Genomic DNA, 13,036 nt, shown 5'->3' with positions numbered 1-13,036 from the left:
GAGGCGGTTCTTCTCATAGAAAATTTTTGCCACTAAGTTTGATGACAAGATCTTGGGTAAGCATTGTTGGGCTTGTAAGCCCGGGGATGGCACCATTCATTTCCGGACGAGTATAAGACAGTGAGGCCATCTGAATGAAACATGTTTCAGAGTTAGGTTTGCTTAATTTACATATGCTATGGGTTTGGACTGTGGGAATCCTCCACCGTGTCAGCGGGATCCACGGGCTAAAAAGGGCCCGTTATTCAGGCACGATTCCATTTAGACCGTACTCGGCTCAACCATGGATGCACCTGTAGCTTCAGGCGAATTAGTTTGACTGCTAGATGATGATTCGTGGCCTAGCAATTCCCAATTCGATTGCGGACGTTGATCCTTCGATTTCAGGACTATGGTTGCTTCGCAACGTGGGCTTGTCCGAGACAATGTCCCAGACAGGTAGATACAAATGCAACAAGCTGGTGAAACGCCCTTTTTTTGGATGCACTGTTAGACCATGTGGCAGTGCAGATCCAGTAGGCAAGACGGCCAGAATTCCTCCGTGAAGATAGGTAATCTAGTAGGTTGACCATCCACAACCCCCCCTTTTGATTAGACTGTCGACTTTGGGCAGACTGGTAGTGTTCGCTGATCGCTGATCAGTTCTTGGCCCAATGAGGCAGTGCGATACCTTATGGCCATAGTCGCTGGTCAATGAACTCAAAAAAATTAAAATTTGTCAACCGGTCCCTCTGAATCTGGTTGTGACTGAACCATTGTTGCGCCTGCGACTCGAGATAGAACAAGTGCTCCGTAATCGGCCCAATAATGGTCCATCTCTGGAAAAATATTCAAAACAAAGCCAACCCAGTGTTCAGACAGGCACTCAGGATCGATAAAAGTGCAACGGCATGTGGAGGTCAAGTCGATCTCCTGAATCTGAATGCTCAGTAGCGAGCGGGACGAAGGCTTGAAAAGAGTTCCCTGTCAGCCGTGTCTTGAAAAGCCAAGCTGCTGATTGGTAATCCCCAAGCCATGGCTATGCAAACTTACGCTAGTCCTGTAAACAGTCTGGATGCGATTTCCGAGTAAACAGGGGGTCACTGTGACCAACAGTACTCCTTGTCCCCAAATATCCAACAAGACATGAAGAGTGGAATTCTGTTCCATGGTGCATAAGCCAATCAAATTGCATTTTCGGATGGCTCCGCCGAAGCCCACGTTTCTACCTTATCTGCATTGGACATGCGGACGAACCAGGTCCGTTGTGGGGGAGGCCCGGAGAAGAATGGCGGACGTTTGGCCATTTTTCTCCTCCCCCTAACTTTCCACAGACCGCATTATACTGAGAATCGTTAGCAGGCTTGTTGATGATTTCCGCTCTGGGAATTCGTATATCCCGACGTTAAGGGTCGCATGATTGCTAGCTGGATTAACTTCGAAAGCAGATAGCTAGCCCTGTGCCGGCACCAAACTTTCCACGATTCGAGACTTCACTACTTGGTAATAATTTGGATGTTTACCTTATGTGCTTAATAATTCTTGACGGCTTGGTGATGGGGGAGTTAAGAGTTACTCTTCCCACGGTCTCCGCTGTGCTGCCCGAGCAGAAACACGAATATTATCATGCCTTGTACATGTTATTCCGTAAATGGGCAATAGTCTCGAGAGTGATGATTGAACTCGGGATCTGAACTGGACTAACTCTTGACTGCTTCTGGAAGCGATTCGCTCTTTTCTCGGAGGAAGGACCGTTTCCCGCCCAAGGCGCTTCGATCGGCTTTTCCCGCCAATGCTTCGACGTTGGTGGTGCATAGGACAGACAGACTTTGCCCAAACCTAAAAGGACTCTAATAATTCAATGAAATGATCATGGCAAATACTCGCTTCGAGCAATGCCCCAGTAAAACGCCTTTTTAGATCTTCACCGAAATTACCAGGAATGGCCTTTTAGCTCCATAGAAAAGTTTACCTACTACCTTGCTTTATACCTAATCAGAAACCACAGGTACCTTTTGCAATCACCTTCGTCATCATCCTCGCCGCCGGTATCGTCCGGTCTACAAGGGCGGAGTGCTGCGTGTGGCTCCAGATAGGCACACTGAGGCACGAGTATGATTATTGGATGGATAACTATCATGATGCTCAACTGTAATTCTACGTAAGGCTCCTCCAGTGATAGGCCGCTCATGAAACTGGGAAAGGTTACGGAAACACAGGCAGTCAGCCAAGGTTCTCTATTCGACTATTCGAACGCCGTGTTGCCCGGTTGCCCGGAGAAATCAAATCCGAAAGGATGATTAAGAACACGGTGGGAAAGTAATGACACATCTGGAACCATTGTCGTTGAATCATTCCGTATCCCCACGGCAAAATTGCTCAGTGGCTGGCTACAGCGAACTTTTTGGGGGCCAAATTAGAACTGCGAAAAAAAAGTCCTCTGCATATGACAGTGTAAAGAGAAAAGGGGGGGAAATGGAAACAGAGAAAAAGAAAAAAAAAAAGAAAGAAAGAAAATAAGAGAAGAGAAAAAGAGAGAAAAGAAAAAAAGAAATTAAAAACCGAAATTGGCAATGTTAATATACTCGTCAGAGAAAAAAAGAGGTCGTTCATACATTTGATCGTCTAATGAATTGGGTACTACATCAGCTTGGGAATCTGTCGGAATGGATACCCTTCCAGGCGCTCTTCAAACAACATGGATTGGACCGGCTTTTCCAGTAGTCAGGCAATAACGAGCCTGGTCTTATCGCCATGTGGTTTGGATCGTCAACACCCTGTAAGATTAATCTATTAAGTCACAGGTAGTCGAAAACACCCGCGAGGCCATCCTCGTGGCTGACCCATTTCGACAAGTAGAACTGCACTACTACCAGCTTGGTTCCATAGCCTGTCTCTTTTCGGATCGAAGAAACAGGCGGGAAGTGCAGCATGTTCATCCTGGCCCCCAAAACTAACCATCAGCAACCAATCGCAGTCCTCAAAAATGGAAAGCTGCGGGAATCATTCGATGGAAACGAATTCAAACACCATCCAACTCGTGGCGCTCGTTAGCCTCTTGGGGCTGAAATTATTCCCGTTTCTTTCGGAATAAAAGCGCTTACCCCTGGTTCATCTTTTCAGGAGCTTGTTTCACTTCAACGGTTGCAAAGCTACTTGTACACCTGATGTCGTCGTATGGCTGCTGTGGGTCTCTGTGGGCTTTCCGACTCTGTCAATTGAACAGAGGCTGAGGGTAACGACGAAGGTCCAGGCATCGAGCAGATCATTGTAACGGGGATCTGCTCGAAGCATGGAAGGGCCGGATCGACATCGCACTCAGCACTATTCAGTCTTTGGTTGAGAAGCGGGTCCGCGTCACCGTTAACAGGTTCAAAGTCAAACAGAGAGAAATTACGGAATCCAGTAGAGGACAGACAAGACGTTCCGTAGACCGACTTACTCAGACCATGCTATTGTCGACCAGAAAGCAAGAACCAGTCACAAAAGTACTGATGATGTTGGTTGAGCTGTTTGGGTAGAAGAGCGCATGTCGGAAGCCGTGGCAAGGACCCTGGGATGCTTACTTTGGACTTGAAGGGCAAATGACCACGTACTAGACAGATACCGGAGTAGTATTGATTCTACTCCGTAGTACTAAGATTGAGGATTTAACCTAATCAGAAGCTGAGTATCCATCCTCCCGTCTAGATCCCCCGGTTCCATTGCGCTTAATTTTATATCTGTTTGACATACATTTAATCCACTCCCCCCAGGACTCTTGAATACCTATTTTCTCACCCTACTTTCCATGCCTTGGGCAGCTTAGGCTTGGGAACATTACCGGGTCACTTCACCGGCTTATTCTTTCTGTGTTTATATGTACCTGCAACTCTTGCTGACTTGAGACTCACCGTACACTCCGACTTCGGTTTCTTCACCTTCGTCCCTCTTATTTAGTCCATATTCTATATGCTTCCACAGTTTCTTCGTGCCAGTGCTCTTGTCGACTTGCGTCTCTTTTTTTCAAAACACTGTGGCTCGACTCCATCTCGGTGCACTGTTTCCCTGGTATCTGGGAAGAAGGATATCGTATACAGTCCCCTCACCAACAGCGCTTATCCACACGACAGCCATACAGCGGTTCCTCGGCAATACGAACGTGCAAGCCTCTCTCACTCCAAGCCACGATTAAGCGATTGATTACGCATCACTTTTCGCTTGCCTCTGTCGCACTGTGTCATACACTGACGACACCATCTTGCGCTACTTGCTGTGTATCTAGGTAAAATTGCTGTCAATTTGACTCTGATTGCTGGGAAGTCAGCTTGACCTTCCAAGCAAGTAGATCAGCTCAAAGTTGGTTTTACTCTCAGCCTAGTGTTCAGGACCTTCTTGGAAAGAGTCCCGAACTACGTGTCTCTCGCCTGGCGCAGTTCAAGCTCAATCCAAGTATGGAACAAAACACGCAGAGTACGCCACGTCCCAGGCCATCCGTTTTGTATTTAACCAGCCTAACTCACGACAGGCTATGGCTGGCACAACCGGGCATCACACCCTTTGCAGTCGCCTTCAATAGGCGTTGATCAGCAGCTATGCCCGCCTCCGCCGACACTTCCGCCGGCTGGTTTTGTAGTTGGGTACAATCCCCAACAGAGCTCGCAAAGCTACTATCATCCAGCATCATCTTCACAACATCTCTCACAATCAAATCTTCCACATGATCCACACGGACCTAGAAGGCATGCTAACCCTGTCAATCAGTATTCTTCTAGTCTGGGCAATAAAGGTTAACCAGGTTAATAGTTCAGCTCTACCATACGCCTTCCCTTCTCTTTCGGGGAGCCCTACTGCGCTTCCAGATCATGGATATGCTTCAGCGTAAGCTTTTCTGAGGAGTTGGAAGTAACTGAGTGGTTTACTGACCCCGTTAGTCCACCATACATGCTCCAGCAATCAAATTACATGCTGAGTCAAAGTCCCTTACTTCCGTGAGTATCCCTCAACAGACATCAGCTTTTAAATGGCCATCAGCTGACTGAACTGTCTATTGTAGGCCACATCCGAACCCAATATCCGTCAGTCCTCCAGCACACATGGTGCCGCCGGGAGAGTCCTTATATTCGTCTCCCGAATCCATCCCTGCATCCTCAGACGTGGACCGCCAAGTACGAGTAATCAGCTCTCGGCCAAAGCCACAATGTTGGGATCATGGATGCAATGGTCGCGAGTTCTCAACCTTCAGCAACCTACTCCGTCATCAACGAGAGAAATCGGGGGTGGTTGCAAAGGCAGAATGCCCGAGTTGTGGTGCTGTCTTTACTCGCACAACAGCCCGCAATATCCACGTTGCGCAGGGAAAGTGCAAAAGTGGAAGGGAGTCATCAACAGATTAATATTGACTGATCTTTCATAGCCCAGCGTTAGTACCTCTTTATTATTTATGATACCAAGCCTTGCTCACAGCCGACCGCATTGTGACCTCAAAATCAAGTCCTACACGCTTCAAAGATAAGATGACTGAGGCACTCAAAGTTCTCCTTTTTCTTTACATCATGCCAGACAAATCCAAAGATCAGGCGCAGAGAATGTGAAAGTTCATGATCATCATTCATCAAGTGGTATTTTGGGAATTTTCTAATTTAGGAATTTGGGTTAGCAATGAGCCTGTATCACCACATTGAAGGGTGTTCCGTCCACAGACTGGTTAGAATGGCGGTTAAAAACAACACAACGAACAATGATTGACAGGTCATATTTTAAATAGACTTCATCCTCTGTAGATCGATCCAGAAACTCCCAGAGGACACACTCGTCCAGTAGTCTACACTCTACCGAGTATGTTCGTAGTTCAGGAAACCAAAGGTTGATGCACGTGGTGCTTACCTCACCAATCACCTGATCTCGCCGTGTCATAAGTTGCACATATTGGTTGGAATCATGACCAGGCGGACTATCAGCATGTCAAACACTTGTGACTCATTCTGTGCCATCACGATGTCGTCCGCTTTGTAGCTCAATTCTCAAATTGCGATTGATCTGGATTCTTCCCAGCTGCTCACCAGAAGAACTCCTGTCTCTTCACCTCGTGGCTGTTTTGAGCCTACTGTTCAATTGTCTAGATCCGCATTATTCCTCGATTCGCAAGATGACTATATCAATACAGAAACTCCTCCGCATATGTGAAACTCACTTCGCTCATCGACATATAGTTAATCTTTTGAATGTGCGTATTTTGCAACTTCGACTGATACGAATATAAGGCTCCCTTTTTTTTATTCTTTTCTAGCTCAAGGCCAAAGCTTTCGGAGACTGTTATCCCTTTCCCTGTTTTGCTCGCTCAACTCGGGTCAAACCAAGTGTGTAAATCATGGCATCTATTTTCACCTATGACCCTGACCCTCCAAGGGTCTCTTCTCCTTGGTCGACGTCGGGGTCGTCTACTCCCCAGCTTACGGCGAGTGGGAATCGTGGACTGACGATCCGGACGCGTTCTGGCACGGAACTGGACCGTGCGGATCCAGACTTTCTGTCTGACTATGGGATCACGAAACTGGAGCCGGAACCACAAGAGGGACCCACTGAGTACAAGCTGCATCTACTTCTGCGGCCCCGGCGTCTCTACAATTCCATGACCACTGGTCATGTGGTTGGCGGTTCGTACCATTCTCGTGCAAGTTTGTCCACCTCAGGACCGACACCGTCCAGCTACGAGTCAAACTTGAGATCGGCTCAGGTGCGCTCAACGCAGAGTCGCCAGCAACGTCTGCAGCAGCTAACAACTCAATTGTTGTGGCGCCTGCAACAATCGTCACCGTTTCATTCGTCTACAACTGCCAACCTTGTGTTGCCTGTTCTTCCGGAAGCAACACCTCATCTTGGCACCCCGCAGAAACCAGCTCGTTTAATTCCTGGTTTGGAGGAGAGTCAGGGTGCTTTGTACGAGATTGGTGTGGCCGATGATGGGACCTTGGTTGGTCTAACGCAAGATGAGCTCGACGAGAGCTTGACCAATCTGCAAATCATGGCGGCCAGTTTGGGTTGTAAGGTCGAAATTCTTCGCAGAGTCATTGTCGGCAAATGTGAATGGGCTGAATGTCCGGAAGACACAAGTGCTGAAGCAGCCGATACCGGCCGAGTTCACACAGAAAGCCTCTGGGTCGCTGAAGCCCTGGTCAGTCCGGATTTGGAGTTCTACGGCTTGATATCGCATCGCGACGAATTCGGTAGGCAGTCTCCCTCGCACGGTACCAAAACAAAGTCTATGCGCGAGGACAACTATTCCACGACCGAACAGATTCGGATCTCAATAACTGGCCCGAGTGCAGCCGGAAAGTCGTCTCTGTTGGGTACTCTGACTTCATCTATACTTGACAATGGGCGAGGGGCAAGTCGACTGAGCCTTCTCAAACATCGCCACGAAATCTCGTCGGGAATCACGAGCTCTGTCGCCCAGGAACTCATAGGCTATGCGACTGGAGAGTCAATGCAAGATCCGGTTGAGGTGATCAACTATGCGTCTGGAAACGTTGCAGCTTGGGACGACATTCATGCCACGGCGAAGGATAGTCGTCTGGCATTTGTGTCTGACCTTCCTGGCTCTGTACGCTATCTCAAGTCTACCTTGAGAGGATTAATCAGCTGGGCACCTCACTATGTGTTTCTCTGTATCCCGGCCAATTGTGACGAAGAAATGGTCCCGGAGCGACCTGTCTGTGGCACTTCAGAACAGATGACAGAAATCAATCTGGCTCTGTCACACTTGGATCTCTGTATCAAATCGGGGATACCCACAGTGATCGTGATCACCAAGATGGATGTTGCATCCCGAGCAGGCTTGCGGGGCAATCTCACGAAAGTCTTGTCAGCGCTGAAGCTAGCAGGCAAAAAGCCTGCTATGCTACCCGTTCAATCCGCTACTGGTGAACAGGACGTGGACCTTCAACGCATCTGCCGGACTGATGCAGATGAAGTCAAGAAAGTCATTGATGCAGCGAATAATGACTGGTCATCGACAGTTCCGATTGTTCTTACAAGCGCTGTCAGCGGTACAGGCGTGAGGAAGCTGCATGCTTTTCTCCGATATCTTCCTATCCCCCAAACGCCGGCTCTAAGGAGCATCGTTCTAGACGAGACATCGCCAGATACGCATATTCCCACAAATTTGTTCGATATTGATGAAGTGTTCACCATTCCCCCATCCAAAGTCTACTCCACGTCGATGGAGCAGAACGCAGGGGAGGATCAAGGCGTTGTTCTATGCGGATTGGTTCGTTATGGGTCTATCTCGGTGGGAGACGAACTCTTAGTTGGACCGCTCCTGGTCAACCCACAGGCCGAGCCCGAGAACCTCTTGTCAGCCCCAAGAAGCCAATCAAGCCGAAGTAGACCGCCATCCGAGGAGTTTTCTACGTCTTTTTCACAGGGATTTCTGTCCGGAAAAGCAACTTTCCCCGCTCAAGCAATCTGGCAACGTGTGCGAGTCGTCAGTGTTAGGAACCTGCGGTTACCGGTGCGAACTCTTATTCAAGATCAGGTCGGCACAATCGGTATTGAGCTCCTTTCAACTCAAAACGAGCACACTCCGCGTTTGGGAAAGGTACGAAAGGGAGCCGTCCTAGCCGACTTTGGACCCAGCGGCTCGCCCGCAAAACCCTCGCTTTTCCACACTGGATTTGTTGCTAGCTTCCCCGCGAGCGAGTTCACGTCCATGTCTCCGCCTCTACTGTTAGGTGGCAACGCTATTGCCTATGTTTCCAATATTCGGGCTACTGTGAAGGCGACTTGTGTTACTCTTGCAGAGGATGAGATTATATCTTCTCCGCCATCGCCTACGGAGCCGGACTTCTTCAGCTTTGACAGTGATGCTGTTGATCGTGTGAAGGAACATGTGTCAGAAGTGACTAATGTGGTCAACTCGGCTAAGAATGCAAGTCACGGAGACGTGAAAATCTCATTCTCCTTTGTTACGTCGGTCGAATGGGTTGAATCCGGTTCTCGTGTGCTTGTCATACCTGGGTCTTCTACAGTGTTGTCCTCTACACAAGGCTCCGCACCACCTTTTGGTCTTGGGGGCTTTGTCGGTAGAGTCTGCAATGTCATGTCTTCGGAACTACAGGAGAGTAGATGATACTCGGGAAGACTAGGTCCCAATTGTTCTTTTTGGACTATGTTCGTTTGCATTAATTTGTGAGTTAAAGTCTCAACTATCTTTAGGAATGACGTCTGCGGTAAGTCAGTAGTGGCACGTGCTGGACTTGGGTATGCTAGCCAGACTGGCCGAGGCCACTGGTTACGACTAGCTCTTCACTTGGACAATGTACTTCGAACTGTCAATGATGAATGATTTGTGCTGCCATTCTCCTCTCGGGTGTCTTTCTTCAAAATCTCTCCCTCCTTTCAATTTGAGCAGTCGCTACGATTGCGTTGAATATCTTCTTCCTGTGAACGACAAATGAGTGAGAGTTGCAGTATTCTGCGCCTCGAACTGTTTCACTTCATATCATTTCTGGATAGACACGTTTTTTTCGATCAGACAATCTTGAGCTTGACAAATGGCGAACGTTGAGCCTCCTCATCCTGAAAGTCCTATCTCTCCAGCCATATCGGACATTGAAGATCCTACCACTCCGCCCATTTTGGCCAGATTAAGGGAGCTATCGCGGTCTTTAGACGAGGTAGACATTATTTCTGATGAAGAAGCATCAAATGAAATGCTCGCACAGTATAAGCCTCGGAATGCACGAGATGAGACAGTCAGAATACTCAGGAGCTTTATTGACAATTTGCCCGTGAAAGGTAAGAGAATGTTGACAAAGTACATCAATGTCAGCAATGATGACAATTTATTCGATTTGGCTCATCATCTCCAGACGACAATTCTAATACCGTGTACGTATGTTATGCTACCCCTTTCTTTTTTTTTGGTTCTATTATAGTGTGGTTAATACTCTTTCTCACAGTCAGGGCACAAGGTGGAAAGACGCCACAGGTCACTGCGTCACCCTTGTCAGCAACAGATATTACAAGAGATAATATGGCGTCTGGAATGACGCAGTCGAGCACTAGAAATCTTTTAGAATGGCTGAAGAACATCTGCTTGGAACGTGACAACTACCAGTGTATTGTGACAAAGCTTTGGGATCCTGTGGCTGTTAACCCTCAAGAACAATGCAAGATGACTGGCAACACTCAGCTCGCGCATATAATCCCATTTTCTATGGGACATTGGGGCAATGATCAGAAGGTTAGTTTCTGTCCCTAGTACAGGTAAGGACGTTCTAAACCAAGTACTTTAGGCGAAGGAAATCGCGCAATCCTGGGAGACCTTATACCTCTTATTTCCCGACATCCAAGGACTTATCGAGCCCACTACGATCAACTCTCCCGCAAATGCGATGACCATGTTTTCACCTGTTCACCAAGATTTTGGCAGTTTCAAGATTGCACTCATACCAACAGTATGTGTTTCTCCAAATCGTAAATTGTTATATACTTACTCGACCAGGACACAGATAACACATATAAGATTAAGACATACCCATGGCATCAGAATTTCTGTGACCAATTCTACGAGAAGCCCATAACCTTCACCACACACAACGGCTCAGAATTGCCTAGTAAATTCCTTCTTGAAACTCATGCTGCGATCGCGGAGATTCTACATGCGTCGGGGCAGGGGGAGAAAATTGATGAACTCCTCCGTGAGTGGGAGGATATTGGATGCCTGGCATCTGATGGAAGTACAGATCTCGAGAGCCTTCTTTTACTTCTGAGTGTCCATTAGGATATAGGATTATCGTTAGAGGCTCTCATGATGCTCGGGACACCGATTGCCCTGGCCGTTACTTGCATGGTGATTTGTCAACTATCTATCATAGACTTAGATTATCGAGATTTTTACGTAGTGTCATCAAGTATTGACGTCTCCAATGTCCACTAAGTCAGTAGTGACGTGCTGGCCCGGGGTAAGCTAGCCTAACTGCCTGGAGCCACTCAGTTACAAGAGTGAATAATCTATGAAGCTCGTTTTCATTTGCCTCTCAGTTGTGTTGCTGCATTCCGACCTGGAACTATTTCCCTTCTTATCGTCTTGAATAGACGCGTTCTGTCCATCATACCCACGATATCGAGCCTGGCAAATGGCGGACGGCGACGCTTTTAGTCCTCTCAGTTCCCTCTCTCTTCAGCGATATCTAACGTTGAAGATCCTACCACTCAGCCAATTGTGACCAAATAAAGGGAGCTCTAATGGTCTCCAGATGAGGGAGACGCTGTTTCTGATGAAGAAGCAGTAAATGAAATGCTCGCACAGTATCAGCCTCGAAATACAAGATCCGAGTCTGACTCCAAAACTTGAATCTACTCCGTATTGTTTCTACATTACGAGCAATATCGGAGGCCCCCACTTGGCTGATCCTGCTGTTGAAGCAGACTTGTTCTGTGCAAAGCTTTTAGGATATACCCACCGCAATGGAAAAGATCTGACGGTCCAAGTTCTTCGGAGTTTCGTCGACCATTTGCCGCTCGTGACACATTTGAAGACGGCTGTGCTGGTTTAGTGTATGTATCATCATTCCGTTATCCTACAATGTTCCTTATCTCGTGCTTACCATATTGTGGCTAATATTTCTTTCTATTTAACCGTGAGAGCGCAAGGTGGTAAAACACCGCAAGTATCAAAATACCCTTCTCTGACACTGAGTCGTGCCGACAAATGGAGCAACGGTCTCTACCCGAAACGGAATGACTAGCAATGCGTGGTTACTGGTATATGGGGTCGTCATGTTATGCATAGACACCCCAGGTCAAAAGGGAAAACTGACTTGGCACGTATCATACCATTCTCTGTGGGAAAATGGGAAGATGCTGATGAGGTTAGTTCATCCCTAGCACAATCAAGGACTTTCTAAATAAGTTACTTTAGGAGAAACCCCATCCCGCAGTCTTGGGAGACACTTTATATTTTGTTTCCTGATCTTTACAGCAACCATCGGATGTAAACAGCCTGCAAAATGCCATGACAATGCTGTCTCTGCTCCACTCAAGATGGTGATCAGCTCATCACCTTTAATCAGCATGCATATTATGGGCTACCAAGCCCGGTCCTCCTTGCCACACAACGGCGATTACTGAGATCCTCCATGCCTCTGGGCAGGCTGAGAAGCTCTATGAGCTTTTACATGATTTGGGTGCAATTGGCTGTCTGGCGTCGGATGACAGTACGGATCTTCAAAACCTCCTGTCACTAGTACGTGTCCATTGGGGACTTACTATACGGTCGCGCAACGCTAATGATGGCCAGTCTGTTGGAGCGTTGCAAATCTTGGGTATCGTGACTATACGACACGAGGTCGGGATCGGCTACATCGAAATTCAATCCAAGTGCTATGATATTGTTGAGACAAGCGCGGTGACAAGGATGACGACCTAAATGATACAGATGATAGCCACAGCGAAGGGTTTGTTCCAGGGGGTCGCCCATGGCCAGCGTTGGACATGAATGAGAGCGAGCTTGAAGATGGGATGGACAGCGTCATGGAGTCCATCTTCGAGCTGTCCGACTGCGGAATTTTATCCGAAGATGAACCCAGCTCTGACTGTACTCGATCCCGAATGACGTCCAGGTCAGAGAGATACTATTTTATGATGATAAAGTAGCCATATTCAAAGTGCGACATAGTGTTCTGTAAGGCTCTTTCGGAGAATGTTTTCGTTGGTGTTCGACTATCTTGTTCTCTCATGTGCGAGATACCATTTAGCGATAAGTCAAGATCAACAAGATGAAAGCACGCTTTATTTACGGACGACATACCAGCCCTTCTAGAAATGCCGGTAGAGCTCGTACAAGATCGTGGTCACGATTTAGAAACGGATAGTTTGAGAATCTAGTCACGTGATATATAGCTTCGCCATTCCTCGCAGGATCAGCTTGAGCCGTGATCACTTTAGGGACATCAAATCGCAAGAGACTTGGCGGAGACAACTGCCACTCTTCCTGGTCAACTCTTCATTTACCTCGTCTTTTTCGGCGACATTTATTTTTTTCACAGCTTTCAGTCAAAAGAATTCTTGTGTC

General features: G+C 47.6%; 2 protein-coding genes across 2 annotated transcripts; both read left to right on the top strand.

Annotated features, from left to right (window-relative positions):
- Nucleotides 1-6,328: 6,328 nt before the first annotated feature.
- On the top strand, nucleotides 6,329-9,088 carry AFUA_2G05120 (uncharacterized protein; the record flags this gene model as incomplete). Its single annotated transcript, XM_001481609.1, has 1 exon — nucleotides 6,329-9,088. The coding sequence occupies one exon, from the start codon at nucleotides 6,329-6,331 to the stop codon at nucleotides 9,086-9,088; it is 2,760 nt and encodes a 919-aa protein (XP_001481659.1).
- Nucleotides 9,089-9,618: 530 nt separating this feature from the next.
- On the top strand, nucleotides 9,619-10,744 carry AFUA_2G05115 (HNH endonuclease signature motif containing protein; the record flags this gene model as incomplete). Its single annotated transcript, XM_001481608.2, has 4 exons — nucleotides 9,619-9,853; nucleotides 9,925-10,204; nucleotides 10,263-10,418; nucleotides 10,466-10,744. Exons 1-4 carry the CDS (start codon nucleotides 9,672-9,674, stop codon nucleotides 10,742-10,744), a joined length of 897 nt encoding a protein of 298 aa, XP_001481658.2. The 5' UTR covers nucleotides 9,619-9,671.
- Nucleotides 10,745-13,036: the final 2,292 nt, after the last annotated feature.

The sequence above is a fragment of the Aspergillus fumigatus genome, chromosome 2 (genome assembly GCF_000002655.1).
Source record: "Aspergillus fumigatus Af293 chromosome 2, whole genome shotgun sequence".
Classification (NCBI taxonomy): Eukaryota; Fungi; Ascomycota; class Eurotiomycetes; order Eurotiales; family Aspergillaceae; genus Aspergillus; species Aspergillus fumigatus.
Note: the sequence above shows the minus strand (reverse complement) of the source record. Positions and strands in the feature narration are given on the sequence as shown.